Source organism: Ahaetulla prasina, chromosome 7 (genome assembly GCF_028640845.1).
Source record: "Ahaetulla prasina isolate Xishuangbanna chromosome 7, ASM2864084v1, whole genome shotgun sequence".
NCBI classification, from domain to species: domain Eukaryota; kingdom Metazoa; phylum Chordata; class Lepidosauria; order Squamata; family Colubridae; genus Ahaetulla; species Ahaetulla prasina.
In genome coordinates this window covers 91,527,298-91,544,897 of record NC_080545.1, presented here as the reverse complement: position 1 = coordinate 91,544,897, position 17,600 = coordinate 91,527,298, and the positions used below count along the sequence as shown (strand labels likewise).

The 17,600-nt window shown below is 41.3% G+C and overlaps 1 protein-coding gene across 3 annotated transcripts in view; it reads right to left on the bottom strand.

Moving 5' to 3' along the window:
• SOX5 (SRY-box transcription factor 5) overlaps positions 1-17,600 on the bottom strand; it is a 623,404-nt gene that overhangs the window by 81,349 nt on the left and 524,455 nt on the right. For all 3 annotated transcript variants that reach the window (XM_058191770.1, XM_058191771.1, XM_058191772.1), the window contains exon 11: positions 11,564-11,736. In XM_058191770.1, the coding sequence (XP_058047753.1) occupies positions 11,564-11,736 (173 nt within the window). The remainder of the gene's footprint in view (positions 1-11,563; positions 11,737-17,600) is intronic.

Genomic DNA, 17,600 nt, shown 5'->3' with positions numbered 1-17,600 from the left:
CAATATGAATTTGTCACCAGCAAATTTGATAAGTAGCCCATTTATCCCATTATCCTGCTTTCTAATATAAAGGTGGAATAATTCTGGCCCTAAGGCCGATCTGCAGGATATAGTAGATAAACCCTTCAATGTCTACAACCAATAACGCCGAATCTCTGAATGTGGTTATCTAGCCAGTTGTGGACTCATCCTTTTGCGGTACCGTCCAAACCAAATCCCTCAATTTTATCAAAGAGGAAAATATCACTAACACAAGTGAAGAATTTATTTCTTGCGTGTTGGTAGAACTAATCTTCCAACAGGTGTTCAATGGTATTTATAAATAAGTTACACAGATCTGTAGGAAAACTAGGATAGATATGGCTAAAAAGATAGAGGAGAGGATGGAAATAATCTTCTAATGGTCAAAATTTATACCTGGGGAGAAAATCAGAAATAAAAGATTTGCAGTTACTTCTGATCTCTCATAGCATTTGGAACCTTGTTCACCTGAATGATTACTATAGATTGCTATACAGGTAATCCTTGATTTTTGACTACAATTAAGACCAACATTTCCATTTCTAAGCAAGACAGCTGTTAAGTGAGTTTTGCTAAATGAACCTGGCTTCCAAATTCACTTTGCTTCTCAGAAGGTTGCAAAAGTTGATGGCTTGACCCCGGGACACTGCAACCGTCATAAATATAAACCAGTTGTCCAAAATTTTTTTTTAAATTTGCATTTATATCCCGCCCTTCTCCGAAGACTCAGGGAGGCTTACACTGTGTTAAGCAATAGTCTTCATCCATTTGTATATTATATACAAAGTCAACTTTATTGCCCCCAACAATCTGCGTCCTCATTTTACCTACCTTATAAAGGATGGAAGGCTGAGTCAACCTTGGGTTTGGTGGGACTTGAACTTGCAGTAATTGCAAGCAGCTGTGTTAATAACTGACTGTCTTAGCAGTCTGAGCCACCAGAGGCCCCCCTGATTTTGATCACATGACCATGGGGATGCTGCAACAGTTGTAAGTGTGAAAAGGGGTCATAAGTCACATTTTTTCAGTGCCGTTGTAACTTTGGCCACTAAACGAATGGTTGTAAGTTGAGGACTACATACAACCTAAGTTTTTCATCTTTTTTTAACAGTTATAAATCTGGAATAGACTGGGAAGGCTCCATTGATAGAACACTGAGACCAACCAAAGGAGGTTGAATCCAGGGCACAGCCCTGAATGTTCATGAGTTGACCAATTTCCAAGTGAACAGGACAGAGCAGATAACTATGTAGAGATTGACAACAGGACCTCATTTTTTTTTTTAAAAAAATTCTCCTGTGTTTTATCTAATCTGGTATCCTGTTTGGTCACTTTGATAGGTAGAGAATCAAAAGGTGACTGGTAGCATCTTTCAGGAAAGATTTATTTTATTAAAAAGCATAATCTTTGTGGCCTATTCATTTGATATGCTCTCTCTCTCTCTCTATCATCTCTCTCTGTCTGTCTCTCTGTCTATTTATCATCCATCCATCCATCCATCCATCCATCATCCATCCATCTATCTATCTATCTATCTATCTATCTATCTATCTATCTATCTATCTATCTATCTATCTATTATCTATCTATCATCTATCTATCTATCTATTATCTATCATCTATCTATCTATCTATCATCTATCATCTATATATATATATATATATATATATATATATATATATATATATATATATATATATATCATCAACCATCTCTATCTCTCTATCATCCATCCATCCATCTATCTATCTATCTATCTATCTATCTATCTATCTATCTATCTATCTATCTATCTATCTATCCATCTATCATCTATATCTATCTATTATCTGTCATTTATCTATCTATTATCTATCTAACATCTATCTATTATCTAGCTCTCTCCCTCCCTCTTATCTGTCTGTCTCTCTATCATCTCTCTCTCTCTCTGTCTCAAAGATGGGAGCCAGTTATACCTAAAAAACACCGACAGTTGCGTCTCTCACAAACTGTACCTTTAAAACACAACTCTGCCATTTTACGGTTAGAATATTTTCAGGATCCTTTTTCTTTGTTCATCAGTGACAGATCTCCATTTTCAATGTTATGAAAGTGGTAGCAATAAGTCTATTCACATACTCAGCAAGGGGCAGAAATCCATCACAAAACTTCACAAAGGAGCCTCCGGGGAAAATAATATATAGACACAGAGAAAAAAATCCAGATTCTCAGATATGTTCTCACTGTGCAGAAGAGAAAGGAATTATACTTTTATTGGGATCTCCTCGGACTTCAGTCCTTGCTTCCTATTGTAGCCATAATCTTCAGTAGGCAAACTTCTACTAAAGATTATGGCTAGAGTACAATGCAGGTAGTCCTCGACTTATGACCACAATTTAGCCTGAGATTTCTGTCGTTAAGTGAGTTTTGTGCCATTTTACTTGTTGCCACAGTTGTTAACCAAATCACGGCAGTTGTTAAGTCAGTAACACGATTCTGGCTTCCCCATTGACTTTGCTTGCCAGAAGGTTGCAAACGGGGAATCACATGACCCCGGGACACTGCAACCGTCATAAATATGAGCCAGTTGCTAAGTGCCTGAATTTTGATCATGTGATCACAGGGATGCTGCAATGGTCATAAGTGTGAAAAATGGTCATGCCGTTGTAACTTTGAACAGTCACTAACCAAGCTGTCATAAGTCAAGGACTGCCTGTAACAATGGAGCATACCTCCCCAGTTTAGATCATGAATTATTTTTTTCAACTGATAATTTTAAATTAACTTTCATTTAAACCCATGGGCTTGGCATCTCATAAGCATCCGTTGGCCAATATGAAAAACCCAAATGCCCAATCTCTATAGAAATTGGGTCAGATCTAAATCTTTAATAAATAAATAATAAATAGTGAACCCAACCAGCCTTGCCCAGCAGAATGCAGAAAAGGCACGGGTAGGATTAACACTAGGTGGTAAGCAATGCCTCGAATCAAGAAACTACCTATTCACTCAACAACGGCCTAAACAAGGAACCAGGAACACTGCCAGCAATACTGACAGGGCAAGCCGCTTATATATAAAAAGACAGCAAACCTTCTTGCACTGATGATATTACCTAGTTGGGTAACGAAACGTCTTCGAGAAAACATCCAAGCTCAGAGAGCACCAAGGACCATACAATTCAACCCTGAGCTATAAATATTTTCCCTTAGAGGATTAAAATGTTCAGAGCCTGTTTAAAATCGTATTCTACATTTGATTTATCACGCTCACGTGCCTTTCTTCCACAGAAAATTTCCCCTTTGTGGTGTCACTATCACCACATGAGGTAAAGTTAGGTCAGAAATTATGACCAGCCTAAGGTTGCTTGATGAGGCTCGTAAGTAACTGGGGATTTGAAATAAGGTGGGCTAGGAAGAACACGTACACCGCATGGATTCTGAAGTTGAAGAGAAGAGAAAGTAATTACACGGCCTGCTTCTGATTACAATTAGCATGCCTGCACCGGGCACTGGTGGCCCAGCAAAGGGACTGTGATTTGTGTATTAGTGTATCTCTCTGTGAATGATAAGACCGGCCATTAAAAGCGCAAATCAGAACTGAGAACCCAGGAAATTCCCTGCTGGATCAATCAAGCATCAGTCAAGCCCAGAAGCTCCTTCTCAAAGTTACTAGAGAGAGAGAAGAGAGTCTCCAAGCGACCCATTAACTTTGTCCCACTGTGACTCCAGACAAGGAAAATTCAGTGCTATGGTACAGTACAGGTAGTCCTCGCCTTACGACCACAGATTACTGTTGCTAAGCCAGACAGTTGCTAAGTTAATTTTGCCCCGTGTTACAACCTTTCTTGCTACAGTTCTTTAAGTGAATCACTGCAGTTGTTAATAGCAATAGCGATGCCACTTAGACTTATATACCGCTTCACAGTGCTTTACAGCCCTCTCTAAGCTGTTGACAGAGTCAGCGTATTGCCCCCAACAATCTGGGTCCTCCTTTTACCCACCTCGGAAGGATGGAAGGGCTGAGTCAACCTTGAGCCTGGTGGGATTTGAACTGCCAAATTGCGGGCAGCCGGCAGTCAGCTGAAGTAGCCTGTAGTACTGCATTCTAACCACTGTGCCACTGTGTTAAGTTAGTAACACAATTGTTAAACACAATTGAATCTGGCCTCCCCATTGACTTCGCTGGTCAATAGGTCGCAAAAGGGGATCTCAGTGCAACCGTCATTAATATGAGATTGCCAAGTATCTGAATTTTGATCATCTGACCACGGGGAGGTTGCCACGGTTATAAGTCTGAAAGATGGTCCTAAGTCGCTTTTTTTCAGTGCAGTTGTAACTTTGAATGGTCAGTAGATGAACTGTTGTAAGTCGAGGACTACCTATAGTTGAAGATTTCATCTTCCTCTCAAGAATACCGGGCACCGATAGATTTGACGTAGTCGCTTAGAGCGAATGCCTATCATCATGTCTTATGGCAACCATTTCCATAACCAAATTCGTTTGACCAAATCTGTGGCAGTTTTTTAAGTCACCTGGCTTGAGATGTGGCTACAAGACATATCCAATAGCTTCACAAGGCTTCATCAACAAGTGGTTAGAATTAGCATCAGGGAAAAAAAAATCTAACAAAGAACTTTTCTTCAGCTAATAAAGCATTTTTTTCCATTTGGACCCAGATACTTCAAGGATCATCCTGTATAAATAGAATAGAATAGAATAGAATAGAATAGAATAGAATAGAATAGAATAGAATAGAATAGAATAGAATAACAGAGTTGGAAGGGACCTTGGAGGTCTTCTAGTCCAACCCCCTGCTTAGGCAGGAAACTCTACCCCACTTCAGACAAATGGTTGTCCAACATCTTCTTAAAAACTCCCACTGTTGGAGCATTCACAACTTCTGAAGGCAAACCGTTAATTAATCCACTGATTGTTCGTACTGTCAGGAAATTTATCCTTAGCAAAGCGCGTGCAGGGAAGGCCGGGTGCCTGCAGGGAAAGCGCGTGCGAAGCGAGCCTGTGGCGAAAGATGGTGAAGGTAAGTCAAACCTGTAGTGTCTCGTCCAATCTCACCACAGCCGGGGCCTTCTTATCTGCTTCCGAACACGGAGGAATGTCCTAGTATGCCTCCCGACCCCAGCCCTGGCTCCATGTCCAGACAGGCTGAAGAGGAGGAAGTATCTCCAGCCCCCAGCTCTGGCTCCATGCCCAGGCAAACGGAGCAACTAGACCCCTCCCCCTCCTCCACAGCATGTGAGCCTGAGGGAGGTCAATTGCCAACAGCTGCAGACTGGAGTGACCCTCGCGTCAGAAGACTGGATAGACGGAGGCAACAGAAGGAAGGGAGGGGCAGGCCTGGATAAGTGCTGAGTCATGGAGCCACACCCCATGGCCTATATAAAGGACCTGCTTTCTGGCATTCTCTGAGTCAGGCAAAGTCTAAACATATCTTGCTGAAGTCACTTTCTGGTCTCCTGCCTACCTTGAGGACTTTGCTAGGACTTTGGCAGAGCTGCAGAGGCACGCCTGATTCGGATTTCCCTGACCCGGCCGTCAGCAGAGGAGTGGGACACGACAAAACCCACCCCTGGTTGCACTGCCCTACTTGGAGCACTTGAGAAAGGTTGGCTATTTTCATCCAGAGTGTATGGATAATGAGCTTGGTTTAGATCAGGGGTGTCCAATCTTGACCATTTTAAGGCCTTATGGCAGTGGTTCTCAACCTTTATAGTGCTGCGACCCCTTTAATACAATTCCCCACGATGTGGCGACCCCAACCGTAAAATTATTTTCGTTTTGAATTTATCGCGCCTGAAGCCGTATTGGCTAGCGATCTGAACTGCTTGCGATTGCCTTGAGGACGGAGACATTAAAGAGGAGACTCCTCCCCTATTAAGTTTATCGCGCCTGAAGCCAGATTAGGCTAGCGATTGGGAGTGATTGCACCTGGCTTGAGAGGGAGACATCAGAGCAAAGATTTCTCTCTTTTTTAATTCATCACGCCTGAAGCCGAATTCGGCTAGCGATTTGAAGAGCCTGCAGCTGGCTTGTGGAGTCAACAGTTGGAGCGCAATTCTTCGACTCGCAAGTATACTTCCCATATTTCCGATGGTCTTAGGCGACCCCTGGAAAATCGTCATTTGACCCAACGGGTCGCGACCCACAGGTTGAGAACCACTGCCTTATGGACTTCAACTCCCAGAATTCCCCAACCAGCCATGGAAGTTCAAGTCCGCAGGTCTTACAGTTGCCAAAGTTGGACATGCCTGGTTTAGATATTATTAAAGAGACAAACTCAAATGTATAGTTGCAAGCCCTGATTTTAATATTTAATCTTTTAAACAGTAGTTTCAGAAAGGAACAGGGAAGGAATGAAAACGGTTCCTTCCTTGCTGTAGGTTGGTTGAAAAAAAATAATTCCCAACAAGCTTTGTGCCTGTAAGCTTTCGGTTTCTGGCTCCAACCGGAGCCGAGAAGAAACTGCTATTAATCAGGATAGATCTGAATCAGAAAAGGTACTTATTTTCCCTTTTAGATGTCCGACACCACCCTGGCAGCTGCTATTAAACTGTATAAACCAGACATGTTATCTGCAGCGTAAACCATTTCTGCTTTGACCCAAAGCCTCTTTGTTCAAATAACAACTCCTGCTTATCAGTGTATAGACAGTATTCCAGATTATTGCCAAGAACACTAACTATTGTGGCTCCCGTCACCGGCTACTCAATAGTTCTTGCCAAGGGAATGCGGTGGCACTAAAGCAACTTGCACATTGTTTATAATCCTGATTGTTTAATTGAAGGTGAGTCAATAGGCCCAGGTCTTGTCTAAGTTTCCTAGACATCCAATTAATCTTGGACGGCGCAAACTAAATATTAGGGTCTACGCACTCCCGAGCTGCAATTTGTAAAGTTGTAATCTTGCCTCATTATTACCACAATTGCTGCTGCTACTGCAGCTACCACTGCGATTATTCCTAAGATTATTGATGATATCAGCGCCATCAAAGGACTGTTTCCACGGGTGTTGCTCTAATTAACACAGTCATTAATTCCCCGTGTTATTCTTTCTATGAACTGATTAATGGGGAATTTTGGAGAAAGGGACAGGGAAAAAAAACAAAAAACAAATGTGTTTGCGCTTTGATTTCCTCCTTGAATATCCAGATAGGAAAACCCGTTTCCCCAAAAATAAGACCCAACCGGAAAATAAATCCTAGCATGATTTTTCAGGATGCTTGTAATATAAGCCCTACCCCCAAAATAAACCCCAGTTAAGATTGTCAGCCAGTTGGGTGCATTTATTACCGTATTTCTACCCAAAATAAGACCTAACCAGAAAATAAGTCCTAGCATGATTTTTCAGGATGCTCGTAATATAAGTCCTACCCCAAAAAATAAACCCCAATTAAGATTGTCAGCCAGATGGATGAATTTAGTACCGTATTTCCCCCAAAATAAGACCTTACTAGAAATAAGCTGTTCCTAAGCTACTTCATCACTGCTTTCATACAACATACTAAATTCAGATTTATTTTACTAAACCAGGGGCTCGCAGGAGAAGTGATATTAATTAAACACGATGAACTGGGTATGTCTAGTCTAATGAAGAGGAAGTCTAGAGGTGGCTTGATAGCAGTCTTTCAATAGTTGAGGGGCTACCACAAAGAAGTGGGAGGGGAAATTTTTTTGTTTTGTTTACATTTATATCCCGCCCTTCTCCGAAGACTCAGGGCGGCTTACATTGTGTAAGGCAATAGTCTCATTCTATTTGTATATTTACAAAGTCAACTTATTGCCCCCCCCAACAATCTGGGTCCTCATTTTACCTACCTTATAAAGGATGGAAGGCTGAGTCAACCTTGGGCCTGGTGGGACTAGAACCTGCAGTAATTGCAGGCAGCTGTGTTTTAATAACAGGCTATCTTACAGCCTGAGCCACACCGCGGCCCATTTAATTAACTTCTTCTCCAAAGTTCTTATACCAGAGCAAGAAGCAACGGATGGAAACTAATCAAGGAGAGAACCAACCTGGAATTAAGGAGAAATTTCCTACTGGTGAGAACAATTAATCAATAGAATAGCATGCCTCAGGAAGTTGTGGGTGCTCCAAGTTGTGGAAGGAGTTGCCTGACGGAGTTGCGGGTGCTCCATCACTGAAAATTTTTTAAGAAGGAATTGGACAGCCATTTGTTTGGGATGGTATAAGGTCTCCTGATTGAGCAGGGGGTTGGACAAGAAGACCTCCAAGGTACCTTCCAACCCTATTATTCTATGTTCTACGTTCTGTGAGTTGCGACCTTCCAAGTCATGGCAACGTAGAGAGTGGATAGTGGTCCCTTTTTTAAAAAAAATGTTATTGCATTTAAAGGAGTACCCTTAAATGTTCTCCATCCTTCCGAGGTGGGTAAAATAAGGACCCAGACTTTTGGAGGTAACAGGCTGACTCTGTAAACTGCTTAGAGAGGGCCGTAAAGCACTGTGAAGTGGTATAGAAATCTAAGTGCTATTGCTATTGTCAAAATTCATACTAGGATTTCTTTATATCTTAAATCCATTTTTCTATATCCTGCACACTTGAATGAGGTAAGCCTCCTTTTCTGTATCATCTTTCCAGTTATCTGAAGAGAGTTATCACTTCTAGCATGTTCTCCCTGACAAATAATGTTAACTGCATCCATTTTGGGAAGTATGAACTTGATAAAAATTGCATTTCAAAGCTGTTTAACAGCCCTCGATGCTGAACGGTGTATTTTGTGAATATTATCAATTATTGTTTGCAAATAGCTGAATATACATTTCCTCACTGAACATAAGTAGTCCTTGACTTACAACCATTCCATAACAATTGTTCAAAGTTATCACAGCACTGAGAAAAAGTGATTTACAGGAAGTCCTCGCACTTACAACAGTCACAGCGCCCTTACAGTCAAATGATCAAAATTCTGGCACTTGGCAACCAGCATGTATTTATGTGTTTTAGCATCTTGGAGTCACATGATCTCCACGGCGGGATACATCATCATCATCATCATCATCATCATCATCCCAGCAGCAACAACAACAACAGCAAAAACAAGAATAACAGAGTTGGAAGGGACCTTGGAGGTCTTCTAGTCCAACCCCCTGCCCAGGCAGGAAAGCCTATACCATTTCAGACAAATGGTTATTCAACATCTTCTTAAAAACTTCTAGTGTTGTAGCATTTGCAACTTCTGGAGGCAAGTTGTTCCACCGATTAATTGTTCTCACTGTCAGGAAATTTCTCCTTAGTTCTAAGTTGCTTCTCTCCTTGATTAGTTTCCACCCATTGCTTCTTGTTCTACCCTCAGGTGCTTTGGAGAATAGTTTGATTCCCTCTTCTTTGTTGCAGCCCCTGAGATATTGGAACACTGCTATCATGTCACCCCTATTACAAATAAATAATTTTTTTTAAAAAAATAAACATGCCATCTTTGCAGCTGGTTTCCAACATGCAACCCTGTGATTCACTTAACAATCAGAGTGATTCACTTAACATCCATAGCAAAAAAATGTTCTAAAATCGGGCATGGCTCACTTAATATCTACCTCACTTAGCAACCGGAAATCTGGTCCCAAGTTGTGTTGTGAGGCGAGGAGTATCGGCGTACATATGAGGCTCATTGCTAGTGTTCAGTTGCATAACATAAAAGATGGAGGAAGGAGACCATAGAGCAAGGAACAACATTAAAGGAGGATTTGGTGGCATGAACTGACCTCCTTTATTCTACTTAAAAGAGCCTGAATAGGTTGTGAATTGGAGTGCCCAAGTGTAAAACCAATATATTAAAGTCAGTGGTGGGATTTAGCCGGTTCGCACCAGTTCAGGCAAACTGATTGGTTTTTTTTTTATAAAAAGTTTTACTTTAACATTCATATCCAATAACATATTTAATGTACCATCATATACAATTAATCGGACCTGCCCGGTAACCACCCCCTTCCTACTCTCTTCCCTTCTCTACCTTCTTCTACTTTCCACGACCATCCTCCCCTTCTCTTATCTACCTCCTCTCCTCCTTCCTCCCTACTCCTTTCTTCTCCCTCTTCTATCCCTCTTCCTTCCTTTCCTCTTCCTCCTCTTCTCTTACCTACCTCCTTCTCTCTTCTACTTCCTTCCTTCCCATCATTCTGAAATGATAGCCAGGCAGCTCCGATCTTACATTGATTATACATCTTCAATCATCTCTGTACATTAACCATCAATCCATTTTCTACCTCATCCCCCCTCCTCCTCTCTTCCCCTCCCTCCCCCCACCCCCCAGGACTTCCCAGAACCAAATACAGGGTATAAAACTAACAATCAAAAATTAAAATATAACACAAATCATAATCCATAGTCACTCCTTAAAACCTCAACTCCCCGATCTCAGAAATTTCCAATTGAGTTCGTATTTGTTCTTCATTAAAGTACATAGTTTTTAATATCCAACCTTCATCAATCAGTACCAATACAACGTTCCATCTTCCAATATTCACAAACTGATTGTTAAATCCTCCCCTCCCCCACCCCCCAGGACTTCCCAGAACCAAATACAGGGTATAAAACTAACAATCAAAAATTAAAATATAACACAAATCATAATCCATAGTCACTCCTTAAAACCTCAACTCCCCGATCTCAGAAATTTCCAATTGAGTTCGTATTTGTTCTTCATTAAAGTACATAGTTTTTAATATCCAACCTTCATCAATCAGTACCAATACAACGTTCCATCTTCCAATATTCACAAACTGATTGTTAAATCCTCCCCCCTCCCCCACTATCAAAGTGGATCCTGGGGTGCTGCGCAGCAATGGAGAAATGAGAAATTGAGTGGCCGGCACCAGGGAAGGAGAAGACCGCTTTCCGTCTTCTCCCTGCTCCTCCTTCTTCCCTCGTGCTGGCCCCTCTATTTCCCATTTCTCCACTGCAGTGCAGTGCCCAAGATCCATTTTGATAGCGGAGGATGGGGTAATTTAACAACCGGTTCGCCCAGGGTCAGGTTGACCATCGCGGAAGGTTCATCCCACATGTATAGTGGAGCTGGAGGATGGAGATGGGCCATGCCTCCCACGATGGCCAACCTGACCCTGGGCGAACTGATTGTTAAATTATTTGAATCCTGCCATTGGTTAAAGTAGAGGCTCTTAGCAGATAGCCGTGTGAATGTGGAGATATGAAGAGCCCGGCCTATCTGCTGTTATGTTGGCTACCACCAGAAACATTACCAATCATGAGTTATTTTTGGCCAACGACAAAGCCAAGAAGGTGCCTTCATTCTGGCAGTTTAAAGTTGGATCTAGACACGGAAGAAGAAGAAGTTGCGTAAAAGACAACACGGGCCCAGAAACGCAGAGAGAAAGACATTAGTTGTTATCCTTAAATCTGTCTCCAGGTCAGTAAGACCAAGATTATATTATACTACCATAATATTTAGCTAGAGCTACTGAAAGGTTTTTGTTTTTTTCTCCCACAACTTCAAAAGTTGAAGCTGAATTTGGACTGAAGAGCACAACATCACAGCCAGAGCTCAAGGAGGGCCCCCTCGGATACTCACCTTATCTGTTCTGCAGTTGTTTAAACCCAAATTGTTTGCAACTGCAACCTTTCCATCCAGCACCTGTTGTTCTCGCCGGAGCTGCTCTTTCATCTGCCGAGCTTCCTGAATTGCCTTGGTAACAGCATCATGATCATTTAAGTAACCAGATGATGTGATGGAGGAGAGGATATCTGGGTAGAAGGTAGAAGGCAAACAGAGGTCATAAACAGAACTACGATTACCGTCAAAACATTCAAATATTTTCTCGAGCAGCATATGGGTGCCCTGAAAATTACGAGAGGTTAATCTCCTTGCTTAATTTATTTTAACACGAAAACACTGAAACCAAAGAGAAAGTGAATGACTGATTGGTACAACAAGGATGGGATTATCTACTCCCATGTTTCTCGACATTGACAACTTTTGAGATGTGTGGACTTCAACTCCCAGAATTCTGGCTATGCTATCTGGGGGAATTCTGGGAGTTGAACTCCACACATCTCAAAGTTATCAAGGTTGAGAAACATTGATCTACTTGTCTATTGAGATTCTTAATCATCCAGGTGATGGTTGTCCCAAAGGTGCTTTTTCAAGAGGCAACTGGACTTTCTGTTTTTTCCTTGAAGACATTTCGCTTCTCATCCGAGACGCTTCTTCAGTTCTTCTTCAGAGTTGAAGAAGCTTCTTGGATGAGAAGCGAAACGTCTTCAAAGAAAAACCAGAAAGTCCAGTTGTATCTTGAAAAAGCACATTTGGGACATTGTTCTAATTCCCATACTTGGCATTAAGACCCACTGAACTCAACAGCAGAAAATTGTATTGCTGGTATTTTCTGGAAACTCAAGTTTAAGAAAGTGAGATGGATGAAGAAGGAAACCCTTGACAAAGAGATTTAGAAAATGACTTATTTCTTCTATCTCTCTTACCTCAAATATGCACTTATATACGTAGTCTTTGACTTATAACCCCAACTGAGCCCAAGATTTCTGTTGCTAAGCGAGACAATTGTTAAGAGAATGTTGCCTCATTTTCTGACCTTTCTGGCAACAGTTGTTAAGCGGTTGGAAAAGTTAGTAACTTGGTTATTAAGTGAATCTGGCTTCCCCATTGATTTTGCTCATTAGAAAGCCGCAAAAGGTGATCACATGACTCCAGGACACTGCAACCGTCATAAATATGAGTCAGTTGCCAAGCATCTGAATATTGATCATGTGATCATGGGGATGCAACGGTCGTAAATCTGAAAAAAGGTCGTAACTCTTTTTTTTTCTGTGCCGTTGTAACGTGAAGGCTACTGTACATTTATGCATTACCAAAACAACCAAACCCCAAATAATTCCTGAAGGTTATGGGTGTGCAAAATATGCTGTCACACGATGTTTTGATCCTGAAATGGATTCTTCCACATTTTTGGAAGAAGTCCTCATTATGTTTATTTTGAAGATGGATCACTCCCAGAATGTTTAGCTTGAATCAGAATATTCTGTGGCAGGTCGTTTTCACACCTCCCCTGAAATCCATACGAGATATTGAATTTCTCTAATTTTGGCAATAAGCCATTAAAAGAGCTGTGGTGACACGGTGGTTAGAATACAGTATTGCAGGCTAACTCTGCCCACTGCCAGGAGTTTGATCCACACCGACTCAAGATTGGCTCGGCGTTCCATCTTTCCGAGGTTGGTAAAATGAGGACCTAGATGGTTGGGGGCAATATGCTGACAGTTGTAAACCACTTAGAGAGGTCTGTAAAGCACTGTGAAGCGGTATATAAATCTAAGTGCTATGGCTATTATTCCTACTCTACATGCAAATAGACAATCTGCTCAGTGGCTAAACGATGGAAGGGTCCCAGTGACTTAAAGATTAACTTTTTTATTTCAGACTAGAGTTTCATGAACAAAAGTCTCACTTTAGCAGGTGTGCTTAGCATTAATGGGCATTTTGTATCAGTGTGAAGCAAAGGAATGCAAAGAAAATGAAGATTGTTAGCGGAGGCAAATAAGGATGAAATGCCAAAAATAAAAATAAAGAAAATAAATCCCCTAACCCCAAATGAATGGTTTTATGGAAGAAAATAACTAAACTGGGATTTAAATGAAGAAGTGCATGTAGGAATGGATGTGAAATAGATTCCTTTCTCATTTGATGCTGGTTTAGACTTTCAGATAAATATCCCAGTCACAAGACATTTACATGTCAAAATCTACAATTTGCTGGCTCCAAAAAAAAAAAAGGAGCATTTTAAAAACTGTAAAAGGAAATCATTTTATAGATGTGCAATAGGTAAAATGGGAGCAAAAATCCAGCTGCTATGAGAAATGTGCGCAAAACCATTTAATGCTTTCATGCAGATTTGTTTGTTTTGAAAACCGAAAAACATGGGAGTACAAAACAAATATACAGATGAAAAGTGAGAATCAGAGTAAAGCTAGACTTATCTTTAGCTGTGTTTGTGTGTATATGGCTGGATCCCCAAATTGGGCCAGGCTGCAGTATAATCTGTTTATGATTTAGGAAGTTGTGCGAATCCACTCACGGTTGATTCAGCAAACCACACTAAAACTATGATTTAGCAAGCATTCCTTGTCTAGTTTGCCCTGACGCTTTGTTTTCCCACAACCCCACCCCCCACTAAATAACTTAACTTCTGCATCCTTGAAAACAAGCCGTGTTCATCACTTCAAATCATAGAAGGATTTGCTTGGCTACTTTTCCAAACTTTATGCTGGATTAAATGACCTTAATCCCACTCATCTATTTATTGATTCATGCTCCATTTTATCCTTTGGAGCATTGTCAAGGCAAGTCTGCCTGCAGCCAAGTAAACAGTTTTTTTTTAAAGCAGGAATTACAGCACACAAAACTTGGGCCTGTAGTAAAAAATGTAAGCCTTTCTCGTATTAACCTGGAGGTCTAATGAGCAATTGAAGAATACGTTTCCATGAAGGGCAAGGATGAGGCAGGTCAGAAAGTCCAGGTTTTCAATCAATCTTTATTATGGTCACAGACCAGGAAAACAGAAAATCAAGAATATAGGGGGCAGCTTGCCTTCTTTCTCAGTCCTCTAGCCTTGTGGGGCAACCAAAACAATCTGGAACTGAACACACTCAAAACCATAGAAATGGTGGTAGACTTTAGGAGAAACCCTTCCATACTTCCACCTCTCACAATATTAGACAACACAGTATCAACAGTAGAAACCTTTAAATTTCTAGGTTCTATCATATCGCAAGATCTAAAACGGACAGCTAACATCAAAAACATCATCAAAAAGGGACAACAAAGAATGTTCTTTCTGCGCCAACTCAGTAAGCTCAAACTGCCCAAGGACCTGCTGATCCAGTTCTACAGAGGAATTATTGGGTCTGTCATCTGCACCTCCATAACTTTCTGGTTTGGTTCTGCAACCCAACAAGAAAGACACAGACTTCAGAGGATAATTAGAACTGCAGAAAAAATAATTGCTGCCAACCTGCATTCCATTGAGGACCTGTATACTGCACGAATCAAGAAGAGGGCCGTGAAAATATTTACAGATCCCTCACATCCTGGACATAAAAGGGGCCTCTGTGGCTCAGACTGGTAAGACAGTCTGTTATTAACAGCAGCTGCTTGCAATTACTGCAGGTTCAAGTCCCACCAGGCGCAAGGTTGACTCAGCCTTCCATCCTTTATAAGGTAGATAAAATGAGGACCCAGATTGTTGGGGGGCAATAAGTTGACTTTGTATATAAATATACAAATGGATGAAGACTATTGCTTAACACAGTGTAAGCCGCCCTGAGTCTTCGGAGAAGGGCGGGATATAAATTCAAATTAAAAAAAAAACTGTTTCAAAAAAAATCAAAAAAAAATCCAGTTTAAGGCACTATTGCTATTTACAGATCCCTCACATCCAGGACATAAACTCCTACCCTCAAAACGACGCTATAGAGCACTGCACACCAGAACAACTAGACACAAGGACAGTTTTTTCCCAAAGGCCATCACTCTGCTAAACAAATAATTCCCTCAACACTGTCAAACTATTTACTAAATCTGCACTACTATTAATCTTCTCATCGTTCCCATCACCAATCTTTCCACTTATGACTGTATGACTGTAACTTTGTTGCTGGCAATCCTTACGATTTATATTGATATATTGACCATCATTTGTGTTGTAAATGTTGTACCTTGATGAAGGTATCTTTTCTTTTATGTACACTGAGAGCATATGCACCAAGACAAATTCCTTGTGTGTCCAATCACACTTGGCCAATAAAAATTCTATTCTATTCTATTCTAATTTGGCCTAGTGCCATCGGATGAATGCCATGATATGGGGCAGTGGTGGATTTCAAAAAGTTTTACAACCAGTTCTGTGGACCTGGCTTGATGGGCGTGGCTTGGTGGGCGTGGCAGAGGAAGGATACTGTAAAATCTCCATTCCCACCCCACTCCAGGGGAAGGATACTGCAAAATCCCCATTTCCTCCTGATCAGCTGGGACTCGGGAGGCAGAGAATAGATGGGGACAGTCAGAATTTTTACTACTCAAAATTTCCGCTACCGGTTCTCCAGAACTGGTCAAAACCTGCTGAAACCCACCTCTGATGTGGGGTGGTTTCAATGGTGGGATTCAGCCTGATTCAGTTCTGACTGAATGGTGGACAGAGGAGGAAGGATACAACACCACCGATCTCCTGTTTACAACACAGTCTTTGCAGCAGTTCCAAAAAGTTTCCACACCCATTTCCACTATTCAGATGATCCTAAGGACCCAGAAAAACCTCCAAGTGGCCTCGACAGCTCTCAGAAAGAGTGCTAACGTCCAGATGACTGCAAGGAATATAAATCCTTCCGTCCTTCACCATTCAGTCAGAACTGAAGAAGCTTCTTGGATGAGAAGCAAAAAGTCTTCAAGAGAAAAAATGCAGAAAAGCCCAATTGCCTTTTGAAAAAAAGCACCTTTGGGACAACCATGACCTGGATGACTGAGAATCTTCTCAGACATTAATAAAGTGGTGATTCTCAGCTATTAGAGGAGCAATCAAACTATCAGAACTGAATGTCATCCTCTCATATATTAATCCACACGCGGGCACAAACACAGTGAAGAGCAGCCCTCAGCCCCACGCCACCTGCGCGTCAGTTAATTCAAGGAGCCAAGAGAGTTTAAAACTCGATCCACAGCCTGCTAAGGCTTGGTATAGTGTTCATTTAATGCAATTCACACCTGTACGCTCACACCTTTTTCTCCCTCCCCCCCCTCCCCCCACACCCGTACCCACAAGGCCCCACGTGCTGAGTTAAAGCCTTCGTCAGAGCCGAAACGCTTCGCTTTCCACATGTTACAAGCTTCGATTCAAATGCTCTTTTGTTTCAAATCTATCCCTTGGGGAGTTCATCCCCTCGATTATATCCGTTAGATACGCGCAGTTCTGCTTGTGTGCGCTGGGGATGAAAAACCTCGCCCTCCAGGATCTGCTTATGTGCGACGTGCATTTGGAAGTTAAGATTGCCTGTCGCAATCTCCTCTTTTTCTTTTTTCTTTTTATCCTTTTAAAACCGGAGCTGCTTCTTCCTTCCTTCCTTACTTTTCTCTCTCTCTCTCTCTCTCTATTTTTTTTTTTATAAAAAAACCCTCCTTTTTAAAGCCCTGAAAAACTGTAATATGAAATTGACCGGAAAAGAAGCTTCTGTTTGTGACATGAGGCTAAATCTAACCAGATCCATTGGTGAATTGTAACAGATGGTGGGGCTGCGAGACAGAAGGCTGCCTCTAATCACAGGGAAAATGACCGGCTTGCCTCAACATGTTTTATAGATTCCAGCAAACTTTACGCCCTAATCCATTTTTAGAACAAAAAACATCTGGGCTATAAATCCTCTAATCTGCCAAAACATGCTATTAAATCCTATGATTTGTTGAAAAACACCAAGATTAAAGAAAGGAAATATAAAATGGCTAACTGCCGTGTTAGGGAAGTGTTATTAATACTCTTTTCTTTTGTCTCAATTATGAATGTTCTGTTCCTAAAGAGCCTTGTCTAATCATGTCAGATTACACATCC